Source organism: Eleutherodactylus coqui, chromosome 2 (assembly GCF_035609145.1).
Source record: "Eleutherodactylus coqui strain aEleCoq1 chromosome 2, aEleCoq1.hap1, whole genome shotgun sequence".
NCBI classification, from domain to species: Eukaryota; Metazoa; Chordata; class Amphibia; order Anura; family Eleutherodactylidae; genus Eleutherodactylus; species Eleutherodactylus coqui.
This window is the reverse complement of record NC_089838.1, coordinates 185,603,478-185,618,031: the sequence shown is the minus strand read 5'-3', so window position 1 is coordinate 185,618,031 and position 14,554 is coordinate 185,603,478. Positions and strand designations below refer to the sequence as shown.

The 14,554-nt window shown below is 41.2% G+C and overlaps 1 protein-coding gene and 1 long non-coding RNA gene across 2 annotated transcripts in view; one reads left to right on the top strand and one right to left on the bottom strand.

Annotated features, from left to right (window-relative positions):
• Window positions 1-14,554, bottom strand: part of LOC136612021 (uncharacterized) — a 516,282-nt gene that overhangs the window by 61,246 nt on the left and 440,482 nt on the right. The gene's annotated exons all lie outside the window — the stretch shown is intronic.
• The window catches only part of CDC123 (cell division cycle 123), an 81,428-nt gene that overhangs the window by 41,529 nt on the left and 25,345 nt on the right, over window positions 1-14,554 (top strand). Inside the window, exon 7 of the mRNA XM_066592061.1 lies at window positions 11,371-11,419. Within this exon, the coding sequence (XP_066448158.1) occupies window positions 11,371-11,419 (49 nt within the window). The remainder of the gene's footprint in view (window positions 1-11,370; window positions 11,420-14,554) is intronic.

The following is a 14,554-nucleotide window of genomic DNA, read 5'->3' as shown; positions in this document are numbered from 1 at the left end:
GCGCTGCATTGATTGGCCGAGCTGCCGATGAAGAACCAATCACAGCCATCACGTTGTGGAGGTGGGATTTATGAATTGGCTGAGCCAATTGGCCAATTCATAAATCCCGCCTCCAGAGAGTTGCAGGAGGGACCTGGACCGATCCTGTAAGGTAATGTATTCCTTTTTTTAATGTAATGCAGCTAGGGCTTATTTTTGGGGTAGGGCTTGTATTTCAAGTCTCCCTGAAAATCCCCAAAAATAAGAGTACGTCTTATTTTTGGAGAAACAGGGTAGATGTGGCTAAAGAAACATGGAAAGAACAAACCACACCTTACACATGTGTAATTGAACATGCCTCAAACAAATGCAGGACAGAATTGCAGTAGTCATCCCAATTGTTAAAGAGCATATGGAGCATGCTCAGCAACCAAAAAAAATGATTTATGACAGGTGTGCTAAAGTCTATACATTTGCACCAGGAGACCAGGTGTTCATCCTTATTGCCACAACAGCAAGTAGGGGCCTGTTGAAATAAAGGAGAAAGCAAGTAAAGTGATCTATAAAGTTATTCAGCCAGGTAAAAAGAAACCGAAACCAATTTTTCATGTGAATCTGATAAAACCCTGGAAAGACTGGCTAGCTACGTCTGAGGAACTGGCTTTACCTCTTCATGATAGGCCGGTACCGGAGGCAAAGATAGTCAAGTCTAAAGTCATAAAGGGGTTGTCCCACGAAAGCAAGTGGGGTTATATACTTCTGTATGGCCATATTAATGCACTTTGTAATGTACATTGTGCATTAATTATGAGCCATACAGAAGTTATCAGAAGTTATTCACTTACCTGTTCCGTTGCTAGCGTCCTCGTCTCCATGGTGCCGTCTAATTTTCAGCGTCTAATCGCCGGATTAGACGCGCTTGCGCAGTCCGGTCTTCTTTTCTGAATGGGGCCGCTCGTGCCGGAGAGCGGCTCCTGGTAGCTCCGCCCCGTCACGTGCCGATTCCAGCCAATCAGGAGGCTGGAATCGGCAATGGACCGCACAGAAGCCCTGCGGTCCACCGAGGGAGAAGATCCCGGCGGCCATCTTCAACAGGTAAGTAAGAAGTCACCGGAGCGCGGGGATTCAGGTAAGCACTGTCCGGTTTTCTTTTTTAACCCCTGCATCGGGGTTGTCTCGCGCCGAACGGGGGGGCTGTTAAAAAAAAAAAAAACACGTTTCGGCGCGGGACAACCCCTTTAACTACAATCGAAAGAGGCTGAACAGTTAATTACACTGTGCGGCACCATTTTTGTAACCAATAAGCAGATAGGTGGCTCATAGTGACTTTAGTGCGCTGAATTCAAAAATGATATCATTTTTTTTCTGCCACATATGGTTTTCCAGATATGGAGAATAATGTAATCCAATTGCTGTTGTATTTTTTGGAAATTTGCCTACACAATTAGTCCAGTGGGCTCGCCTTTAACCTTGCTTGATAAAAAGAACAAAAGTGATTGTGCAACTATTTCACAATCACTGTTACACACCGCTCGCTGACTGAACACTATAAGGGTAGGTTTATGCTACATTTAGGGTATGTTTCCACGTGTTGCAAACACTGCGGATCATCCACCAGTAAGTTGTAATTAATGAACTGTGTTTTTACAGGTCAGTGGTTAGACTAAATGAAAAGAATGAAAATCATAAAACAAAAATACATGTTTGGTATCGCTGCGTCCGTAAAAGTCCGATCTATCAACGAACGTATTATTTACTCCGCACAGTGAACATCATCCGGAAAAAAAATTAAGCGCTCTGGAAATGCGCTTTTTTTTGTCATTCTGTCTCCAAGAAAAACTGCAATAAAAAGCGATTAAAAAGTCGTATGTATTCCCAAATGGTACTAATGCAAACTGCAGGACGCCCCGCAAGAAATGAGCACTTGCACAACTGTGGCTGGAAAAATAAAAAAGTTATTGCGTGCAGAAGATGGCAGAAGAAAATAATTAAAAAAAAAAAGATAAAAGTAGTACAGCAAATAAAAAACGACATAAGTTTATAATTGTACTGACCCATAGAATAAAGTTATCATGTCATTTTTGTTGCAGCTTGTGGGCCGTAGAAACAAGACGCACTGAAAGATGGTGGAATTTAGTTGTGTTTTTTGTTTGTTTTTTTCACTTTACTCCACTTAGAACTTTTGAAAACTTTTTCAGTACATTAAATAGTAGCATTGAAAAATACAACTCGCCCCACAAAAAGCAAGCCCTCATACAGCAACGTCGATGGATAAATAAGGAGTTATGATTTTTTTTAAATGGAAAAAAAAAAAAATCTTGGTCACTAAGGGGTGAAATAACTTGAAAATGAGACGTGTTTCTATTACTCAGGTTTACCAGTGTAATCAGCAGGTTTGAATTTTACAGAAACATATTACTTTCGGTTATGAAAATGTAAGAAAAAAACCTGTTGCACAGCGTTCTTTTCTGAGAAACTAGGACCAACAATGCTCATAAAACATGACATTATAATAGAACCTGAGGCAAAGGTAAATGTCAAAGCCTATAGGATTCCTGAAGCATGACGAGAGACAGTCTCCAAAGAAATAAAAACTATGTTTGAGCTAGGGACAATTGGTACTACAAAGCTCTGCAATGACTTTAGAAAGTTGAATACTGTGTCTAAATTTGACCCCCTATCCCATGCCACATGTTGACCAACTGGGTATAGCTCCTTACATGAAGAAATTAGACCTGACCAAGGAATACTGGCAGATACCCTGACTGACTCTGCTAAAGGAATAAACCATCCAGTATAGAAAAGGCCGTACTTTCAATATGTGACTATGCCGTTTAGACTATATTGGGCCCCTGTGACCTTCCAGAGACCAAGGCCTCATGTGTACAGGCATAATTCATTTAGCAAATCCGCAGTTCAATTTTCCCATAGGGAAACATTGACCATCCGTGGTTAATTGTTAATAACAGCCGCGGATGTGATTTATTTCAATTTGCGGATTTCATGCGTGGGGGAAAAAAACGCGACATGCTCCATTTTGACACAGGTCACACACAGATGGGTCTCATTGATCTCTAGGGACGCAGGAGATCCGCAGTGCATCCGCAAATACAATTGTGGATGCACTGTGGATTTGAAGGTTAAATTCAATTAGGAGCGTGGGGAAAAGAACGTGGGAGGTGGGATTTTTTTCACACGTGGAAGATCCACAGTGCATCCGCGCGTTAAGAATCCACAATCTGCGATCTCCTACAAGCCAAAAAAAATACAATTTTAAAAAGATCATCCGCAGTGTATCCGCTGTGGAAGTCCACATCAAATATCTGCGCGGGCCGTATTATGTCCGTGGACATGAGGCCTAATGAACAGAATCTTAAGAAACCATCCACCGTATGCTTCTGCCTATTTGGCTGATGTAGTGATATTTAGGTTGGACTGGGAGACACACTTAGTCAATCACTGCCTGGACGTTAGCTATCTAAGGACTGCTTGGTTGACAAAAGAATCCAAGAAGTGTCACATTGGGTTGGAGGAGGCTAAATATCTTGACTACATAATCAGGAGAAGGGTAGTCAAGTGTCAAATTGACAAGGTGAAGGCAATTCAGGATTGGCCCCAACCAGTTTGTAAAAAGCAAATCTATATATAAAGGTGAAAGCCCTCACTCACTGATTCCACTGACTAATTCTCTAACTTCCCGATGTCATACAAACATGAAATTTGGCAAGAGCATTCTTGAGGTCCTAAATAGGAAAAGTAAATGGGTCACAACTCGAAAATTCAATGCTAAGTGCAAAAGTATTGGCGCCCCTCTGTAATGCAGCAAATTTAATTCTCTAACTTTCCGATGTAGTACAAACCTGAAATTTGGCAGCAGCATTCTTTAGGTCCTAAAAAGGAAAAGTAAACGGGTAACAACTCGATTATTCAATGCGAAGCGCGAAAGTATTGGCACCCCTATGTAATGTACCTAATCTAATTCTCTAACTTCCCAGTGTCATACACACATGAAATTTGACATGAGCATTCTTTAGGTCCTAAATAGGAAAATCAAAGATATCACAACTCGATTATTCAATGCTAATTGCAAAAGTAAGTGCACCCCTATGTAATGTAACTTCTCAGTGTCATACAAGCGTGAAATTTGGCGTGAGCATTCTTTAGTTCCTAAATGAGGAGAGTGGGAGGGGTGGCACATTCTACAGTGGGACATCAGTACATGCAGCCTGAGGAGAATCTAACGCTCCTCCTATGCGTTTACATATTTTATTCCTCGGTTACTCTAAAGTAACCTTGACTTCTTCATAAACTTTTCTGTGCAAACATGTAAACAGCTGTATCAAATTAACTTGAGCGAGGCTGGGTATATCGGCTAGTGAGAGCATATAGACAGTTTATACCCAATTTTGCAGATATAGCTGCCCCCTTAATTGATCATAGAATCATAGAATGGTAGAGTTGGAAGGGACGTCCAGGGTCATCTGGTCCAACTCCCTGCTCAGTGCAGGATTCACTAAATCATTCCAGACAGATATTTGTCCAGCCTTTGTTTGAAGACTTTCATTGAAGGAGAACTCACCACCTCCCATGGTAACCTGTTCCACTTATTGATCACCTTCACTGTCAGAAAGTTTTTTTTCTTTTTAATATCTAATCTGTGTCTTCTCCCTTTCAGTTTCATTCCATTGCCTCTGGTCTTTCCTTGTGCAAATGCAAATAGGGCTGATCCCTCTGCGCTGTGACAGGCCTTCAGATATTTGTAGACAGCTAGTAAGTCTCCTCTCAGCCTTCTTTTTTGCAAGTTTAACATTCCCAGATCCTTTAACTGTTCCTCATAGGACATGATTTGCAGACCGCTCACCATCTTGGTAATTCTTCTCTGAACTTGCTGCAGTTTGCCTATGTCTTTTTTAAAGTGGGGTGCCCAGAATTGGACACCGTATTCCAGATGAGGTCTCACTAAGGAAGACTAGAGGGGGATAATGACCTCACATGATCTAGACTCTTTGCTTCTCTTAATACATCCCAGAATTGTGTTTGCCTTTTTGGCTGTTGCATCACATTGTTGACTCATCTTCAGTCTATGATCTATTAGTATACCCAAGTCTTTTTCACATATGCTGCTGCTTAGCCCAATTCCTCCCATTCTGTACGTGCTTTTTTTCATTTCTCTTGCCCAAATGCAGGACTTTACATTTCTCCTTGTTAAATACCATTCTGTTAGTCGCCGCCCACTGTTCAAGCTTTTCGAGATCTTTTTGAATACTCTCTCTTTCCTAATGTTAGCTATTCCTCGTAGCTTTGTGTTGTCGGCAAATGTGATCAGTTTTCCATCAATTCCCTTCTTCAGATCATTAAATGTTGAACAACACTGGGCCAAGGACAGAGCCTTGTGGTACCTCACTTGATATATTCTTCCACTAGGATGTGCAGCCATTTATGACCACTCTTTGAGTACGATCACTCAGCCAGTTGTGAATCCACCTAACAGTTGCCTTGTCAATCCCATATTTGGTCATTTTTTTCAATAGGTATGGTATGAGATACTTTGTCAAATGCTTTACTAAAGTCAAGATATACTATACCCACCGCATTTTCCTGTTCAACCCAGTCGGTGATTCTGTCACAGAAGGACGATAGATTCGTCTGGCATGACTTGTTTGTTACAAACCCATGCTGGCTCTGGTTATTTACTCCGTTAAAGGTTACGTGTGATGTAAAAGCGTAAAAAAAAAATACTTTTGCTACAATATGTAATGTTATGTGGCCTCCACTTTCATAGATGTGTGCTCCAGCATTCACGTGTGCTGTTCCCTGGTCTCCTCTCTTGTGCTTGTGTCATTCGACTAATCAAACTGATGTTTGGTGGATCTAATTGCTCCCTAGGCATCACAGGGAGCTTTTCCTTCCTTTTCTTTCTACCTCACAACCTAGAGAGCAGGATAACTCTTAGTCACATGATACTGTGATGTGCTGAACACTGGAGTGTGTTGGGCACTGATTGTTGTTGCCAATGACAACCAGTGTACTTGAGGTTGCAAAATGGTCATGTGACTGGTTGGTAAATGGCATCAGACACACCTTAACACCAGAGCAGACCTCTATATGTGAATAGTGCCCAAGTCACATTACTTACAGTAGAAAACTGTTTTTACCCGAAAAACCCTTTTAATTTATAATAAATGAACCACAGTGGTGTAGCAGTCCAGTAGTGCAAAAAACAGCTTTTTTGAAATCTCACAATGGCATTTTCAGGAGTCCAACTAGCTTTCTTTACACCTGTTTTTTTTCTACCAATGTCTGTCTGAGTCTGCTGTGCTCACTCTCCTCTGTCACATGAAGCAAGGATCTGAGGTCAAGATCCTCTTTGGCATTGAATGCTAATAGCAGCTTTCACACCTGTACTTGTATTTCTGTTGTTTGGTTTCATCCTCTGACCCAAACAAAGAAAATGCCAGAACTGCTGGCACCACCAGATCCAACACACGCCAAACTATAATGGGTTTCATCTGGCTTCCAGCATGCGGGACGAAAGGGCGCAAGATGCTGCACTATTTCATCTAGGATGTCGCAGTGGATCTGCATTGCAGGTTCCAAATGGAGTCTCCAGTGCAAATAGGAAGAAAGCTTTGCTGTGATGAGGAATTACGGGAGAGTGAAAGAACCACTAGAGAAGTATATTTGTGCATTTATTTAAAAACTTTGTTTCTTAGCATTTTTTTTTTATTTTGTAAATCACAGTTCTTATGGACTCCCATCGGGTCGTAATCCTGATGTCCAGGCAGTCCAACAAAAAAAGTGCCAAGATACATGTACAATAGCAATAAATTAACTACCCATAAAACAAATTAAATCCAATTCTATATTATATCCGTATGGAGAGCATGGGGTACATTTACTATGTATTTTTAGACCCTTTTGGAAAGTTTTTTCCAACTTGTCCAAAAAAGGTCCGTGGCCTAAATTGCACCAAAATTTTAGCATGATTTTTGCCGCTAACTAATCTAATGGGAGGCCTAAACCTAGACTAGACATTATTTAAATTACGCAGATTTACCATATATCAGAGCCACTATGATAAATCTGACGCACTTTTAAGACTGTCTAGCTAAGTTTGCACTGTCTAACAATTGGATAGTTTTAATAAATAATCCACATTTTATTCATTAGATGTACTCTGTTCTGTTTTCACCTCCAGTCTTGTTCTGTTGTGGATTTCTACCATGCTTCATCCTACTCCTTTGCTTATCAAGATCTCTGTGGACGTTCTATTTCCTACCTTCTTAACACCAGTTTAGCGTGATACTTTTAATAGGCCTTCCCTGCACAATGACAATATAAATACATTAGCTTTGCATATAAGAGAACATCTGGTAGTATCACTTAGTAGTATCCTAAACCCCAAACTCCAGAGTATTTACCTAGCTGAAGCATCAACTTTGTGAATATTCAGCATCTATTCACTGGTGGTCACTGGGGAACATTTTGTTGTCTTGTTTTTTGGCATTCAGTGGAACATGTCTGTTTTCTCTCTCAGGTACTAGGGGTATAGCCATCAAGGATATGTGTTTTATTTTTAATGATCAGTAGAAAATTCCTGTCTTCAGCAGCCACTGGAATCTTCAATGTAATGGTTCATATAGTACTATTTATTTTTCCCCTGTGAAATAGACCAGCCACGTTACAGACTGTATAATGGCTGGAACACAACTGGTTCCATGGCTCAGTCATGCACATAGGGAGCGATTAAATGTACCTCTAAAATGGAGCTCATGTGGCATTCTATCCTAAACTGGTCAAGACTATCAGAAGTTGTAAGGAATGTGTTTTACATAATTTTCTTAGCTTTCTTACTGCATCCAGTAAAATGCAATGGATTGGTTAAATATTAGAGTTAAGCGAACGTACTCCTCCGAGCTTGATGCTCGTTCCAGTATTAGCATACGCGATGGTTCTCGCTACTCAAGCGAGCATCACGCCGTGTTCGACCCCCGCCCCAGTTTTGACCCCTCCCCGCCGCTGACGTGTCAGATTTGACCCCTGACTGCTGCGCACGTCAACGGCAGTTTGTGGCTGGCTTGGCGGAGGAGAGAGAGAGAGAACACAAACACAGGGGGAAAAAAAGCTCGGCAACCGGCGGGTCCCATACAAAAATGCTCGAGTCTCCCATTAAAGTCAATGGGGTTCGTTACTCGAATAGAGCTCTCGAATTTTATGAAAAGCTCGACTCAAATAACAAGGAGCCGAGCATTTTGGTGCTCTCTCATCTGTATTAAATATCTATTAAAAGAACACTGCTTCTTTAGACTACGATGTAGAAAGATTATATAATTTATAGTATAGCCAGTGTTGCAATCCAGAATTTTTAAAGTGTATTTTCCTAAATAAATTTTTATTACTCTTTGTGGATTCTACACTTTGCTACTTTGTACATATTGACTGATTGACCTTTTTCTATTGGGGTAGAGCCTTTAGAGTACAAACAATAATATAAAGTGTCAGGAGTACATTAACTTTAGGAACACAAATTATTTCTGATCATTTTAATCATTAAGTTCTCTTGTTCTTGATGGAAAGAAAGAAAATGGTGTTGGAAGTGTTTGTTGGATTTTCCTTTGTTCACCCTATACCAGAAAGACCTGTATGTTTCCACTGTTCATGCTTATCAGCAGAGGACCAGCAGTGTACAGAGGATTTAGTCTTGTATAATTACTGGAGCTTAATGACATAATACAGTACATCCGTATAATTAGACCATGAACAGTGCATTCACTTCGGCTTTTACATGGTGTGAAATGCTGTTCCTAGATTTTTCCCAGATCTGTAAGACTGCTTTACAATGGCAAGAAGTGAGCATTTGGAATAGGCATTTTGTATAAATATTCTCTATAGACAAATTCGTCATTTTATTTATGTTTTAAGTTCTTGTTTCACTTTTGAGTCTTATGAAATCAGATTGTCAAACCGAATAGTAAATGCAAGAACATTAAATAGATTTTGTTGTCTTTTTTTCTCTTCTTTTCTTCTATTTTAGGAAACCTTGCATAAACTTTTTTTGTTCCTTGCCTTGTTTACCAGTTACCGGATAACATTTTCTACATAGCTCCAAATGTGCGAAAATAACAAAAGCTGCTGTACGTACCTGTCCTGTGTTGTGGAAGATGATTTGACCAGATATCACCTGACTGCTGCAGCCTATCGGAGGCCGAAGAAGACAGGTGCTGCTTTCCTGGCATCATGGCTGCCAGCATCTGAGCAGCGATGCCATGAGAATGGCTGCAGTGGTCAGGTGATATCTGGTAACATCATCTTCCACAACAAACAGCAGGAGGACCGCAGGGCTGCAGTGCTGGATTGCTGTGAAAGAGGATGGATAAGTACATCTACTTTTGTTATTTTAGCATAGTTGGAAATATGCTGGAAATGTTATCTGGTAACTGGACAACGCCTTTAAAGGGAACCTGTCACCTCCCTACAGCACCATAAACTAAGTTATGTTGCTGTAAGGGTAGGTGATAGGAAGCCGGGTGATGTTATTTTATACACTCCCATTCCTTGATTCTTGCGCTGTCGCACCCCAATGCACGAGCGCCACATGAAAATCTGACTTTTTAGATTGCAATGCGGGCTCTTGCATACAAGTCTAACATTTTCCATTATCTCTATTGTTGTGTTACTCAGCATGAATGCATACAAAAGACATTAATTATAATGATCTATAGATGTAGAACTTCACCTTCACACTCCGGTGCAGCATCTTAAAAGTACAGTTGACTTAAATTCCAAGGTTGTTTTCACCCAACAAGGTTGTATAATTGAAAGGAAATATCTCACCGTCTGTTTGCTGCCCTCTCTGAGGGCAAAATAAGATAGTCGTACTGACTAGAGCAATATCTCTGTTGTGTGTATACGTGCATTAGTTTAGGAGAAACTAACTTTTTTTTAGTTAGAGGCACACTTAGAGTACTAGTCCTTGATATTCATGAACTCCAGTTAGTCACACCCACTCTATCCTGGTCCACTGATTAGCAGCTGTATCCCTATGCATAGTAATCGGGAGATAGCTGTCAATAAGTGGCTGAAGGGACTGAGTTGATCGGATCCAATGAATATCTAGGACTTCTTCCTGTAGTTCTCTATGTGGCTGCAATCAATAAAATGCAAGTTTCTCCCAAACTTCTACACCTATACATACAACAGACATATCGCTGTAAGCAGCAAAACTGTCAAATATGCAGTGAATACACCGGTATCCTGCGCATTCACCACGTATTTGCGCGGCCCATTCACTTCAATGGCCTATTGGGGTGCGTAGTATGCAACAAAATAGGTCATCCTGTGTGAAAATATACATTCATGTGAATGAACTCATTGCCCTTTGAAGGCTACCATAAGCCTGATGTGGCTCTCGGTGAAAATGAGTTTGACACCCCTGGTTTAGAGCCTCCAATACTTAATTCCAGACAAAATAGTGCAGCATGCTGTACTGTTAGCTTGGAGAAATGTCATCATGCCAGAAGCCAGACGGACTCTGTAGTCATTTGGCTCTATTTGGCACAGTTCGCCGGACTCTGAAGCAAACAAGGATAATACCGGAACTTCCGAGTCCAAAACCAAACAAGAGAAATCGGAATGGGGCCAAAGAGCACATGTGAATGTTGCCTAACGTGTACAAAAAACAAACTACACCAGAGACTCTTTTATATAGATTATACTTCTCAAGCATAAAACTGTTTTACACGTTTGGTGGTAATTGTTTTACCTTGTTAGAAATTACCTTTACAGTTTTTTGCATCATCCAAATGAAAAACTGTTAAAGGTATTCTATCATCATGTTCATGCTGCCAGAACCTTGGGCAGCATGGACTTGACCGGGACAGGGATGCTTGTTGCCCCCAAGGGTGGCTTACTCTGAAGCATTGCAGCGTTTCAGAATGTATACACTTTGAAGTTTGACTTAAAGTTGAACTCCGAGTCATGGGGCCGGGCTGTGCCCACATCATAAAGACCGCTGCGGATTAACCCCGTGCCTTGTAGCACAGCTCAGTCAAACCTCAAAGTTTATTTATACTGAAACACTGCATTGTTTCAGCATAAAGCAGCCATAGGGGCAACAGGCTACTCTATCCCAGATTCATGCGGCCCATGGTTCGGGCAACATAAACGGGCTGCAAAAAGAAAGCCAAGTAAATCTAAGAGAGGACTAAAATATGAGGTGTCTGTTCTATTTATCTCTGAACTTGTATCACTAAAAATCCAGTGTCGATACATTCAGTGTTGCATTATACAAAGGTAGATTATTATAGTGTTTGGTGTTTTCTGGACAGTGAAAGTTGTCAAGTAGAAGATTTCAGTTATGTTGCAAACCACTCATGGAGATTTCTGTTACAGGTTTATTCACTGTACAGATGACTCTCCTGATCCTAGTGTGAAGTACGAGGTGAGCAATACCATTACAATTTATATTTCATTCTTATGACACTAAATAAAGTATTTTTTACATTTTTAGGCTTCCTTCACAGTTCTGTGCTGTTTTTCCTAGCTTGTAAAAACTGTCATAAATTTCATTCGTTTTTCTACAAGCATGCATTTTTTAAAGCTTTTTTTTTTTTATTTGTGAAATCTATGTGACAAGGGCTAGAAAAAAATCACACCTGGAATATGCTCCAAAAAACCCCAAAACGCACCAGCAGTGGGGGAAAACTGTTGAGCATTTTAGAACTCCATATTGACCTATAATTAGTAACTGCCCATGGCATTTCACCAATCAAAAACAAAACAACATTTATTCTACTTACCACATATACTCGAGTATAAGCCTAGTTTTTCAGCATATTTTTTATGCTGAAAAAGCTCCCCTCAGTTTATATTCGAGTGAGGTAAAAAAAAAAAAACAACAAAAAACAGGCAATACTCACCTCCCAGCCGGCGTCTGTGCCCCCAGGGCGATGGTCCCCCTAGCGGTGCGGCAAGCTGCTTGAGAATTCTCCCCGCTGTCATCTCTCTGCTCAGCTTTGAAGTCCCCCGCCATCAGCGCTGTGTAAGTAAGCACTGTGATTGGATCGAGCACCAGCTAATCACAGCCAGCGCTCGTTCATTCACAGCCATTCAGTGGATGACATCACTAAATGACTGTGATTGGATTATCAAACGCCTGCTGTGATTGGCTTGCGCTTGATCCAATCACAGCGCTTACTTACACAGCCGAGCAGGGAGATGACAGCGGGGAGAATTCTCAAGCAGCTTGCCGCACCACTGGGGGGAAACCATCGCGCCGGGGACACAGACGCCGGCTGGGAGGTGAGTATTGCATTTTTTCTTTACCTAGTATATACTCGAGTATAGCTAGACTTATACTCGAGTCAATAAGTTTTACTAGTTTTTTGTGGTAAAACTTATTGACTCAGCTTATACTTGGGTCGGCTAATACTCGAGTATATACAGTATGTCATAATTTTTTTTATAATCAATTTAATAAAAAACTCATCTAATCATAGCTAACCCACTTTATACATTGAGGGAAATTTATTGATACTGTCTTGTCTCTTTCCCAGGGCAGCATGCACCAAATTCTGAAAACTTAAATGGCTAACATCTAAGCTAGCTGTGATCTGTCTATTGTAGCAGGAGCTCAGCTTTAGATCACAGCAGATTCCTGCTGTGAATATCATAGACCGCTCCATTGCCCATGCCATCACTGTGAAAAACATTCATTGCATAATGCAGAAAATAAAAACTTCAAAGACAAATCCAGCAATTACAACCAATGGCAGGGTAGTAGAGATGATTGAAGGCAGCATAAATCAGTAATTTACAGACAAAAGGCCCACTTTTTTGATAAATAGATTAAAATGTAACTTTTATTTATTCCATAAAAAATATATAAACAAGTGAAAAAAAGTAGGAGGGAGCAGGGGAGGAAGATGGAACATGCTCAGGCCTGGGTCTGTCCCTAACAATGGCGGGGTACATATCCTTAAAAGGGCGACCCCCCCCCCCCCCCCTAGCTGGAACCTGGCCCAAATCGCCCTATTATACCCTAGGCATAAAGGAGGGGAAAGGGTCAAATAGGAACTAAAAGCATAGTGTCTCCAGCAGGATAAATTGGCAAACTACAGATAAAAGTAGTGTTCAATGATATCCAAAAAACAAGGTCATCAACTAGTCCAAACAATATCTCATATGACAGCTCTACAATAAAGTAGTCCAAAAAGTAAATCAGTCCAGAAGGAATCAAAGGTTTTCTCATCAGTCAACCCCTTTCAGATTGCAGCTACTGCACCTCTTGGCACCCCAGACAAAGAGCTCATTTTGCTGGGCAAGTTGTGGCCAGCCAAGCATTTCCTCTTTGAGATGAATGACCATCCATGTGGTACATGGGGTTTGCCAAACTCTGCATGTAAATCCATAGATGTCTACCGTGGCTTTTAGAGATCGAATCTGTGCAGAACAATCCATGTCAGATTTTGTCGTGTGAACATACCCCTTTTTTTTTTTTTTTTTTGCACACCCGTGACGAGCGGATATGGCCTTCTATGTTAACTCTGTTTTCCATGTACTATAATGGCCTTTATGATAGGCAGGGGTTGTTTGGTTTAGAAAACGCATTTTCAGCAATAGTGGTAGATAATTTTCAGTTAAGAGGGGTGCGAGGTCCCTTATTCATGACCCTTAACTATTACCCAGAGTGGTGAACGACTACAAAGAGGGTTTCTTATCAGGAGGACCTGGCATGTCCTTGTAATACTTAGACTTTGTATTGATTTCAAGAGGAGATGAATTGAAGACTTGCTGGTTAGCAAGCAGCAGTAATCTAATATTAAGGGTCCATTTACACCAAACGATTTCTCGTTTGAACGAGCAAACAATGTATCTGCCTGTATACACAGGCTGCCCGAGCGAATTCCCTCATCATTCACTCGGGCAGCCAGTGTGTACAAGCAGATACATGTTCAAACAGGAAATTGTTCACACTTTAACATTCACTGTATGAGTGAGAATGACTGAACAATCTGTATTCAAACCGAACAATTAGTGAACGAGCCAACGATGATTTTATGCCTGCATAAAATGAACGAAAACCGAATGACTTATCGCTCATCATTCAATTGTTGGCTGCGTTTACATGGAACGAATTGTTCGTTTTCGCTTGTTTGAATGATTTTTTTGAACAATAATCGTTCCGTGTAAAAGGGCTTTAAAGGGGTTGTCCCGCGAAAGCAAGTGGGGGTATACACTTCTGTATGGCCATATTAATGCACTTTGTAATGTACATTGTGCATTAATTATGAGCCATACAGAAGTTATTCACTTACCTGTTCCGTTGCTAGCGTCCCCGTCGCCATGGTGCCGTCTAATTTCAGCGTCTAATCGCCCGATTAGACGCGCTTGCGCAGTCCGGTCTTCTCCCTGGTGAATGGGGCCGCTTGTGCCTGAGAGCTGGTCCTCGTAGCTCCGCCCCGTCATGTGTGCCGATTCCAGCCAATCAGGAGGCTGGAATCGGCAATGGAACGCACAGAGCCCACGGTGCACCATGGGAGAAGACCTGCGGTCCACCGTGGGTGAAGATCCCGGC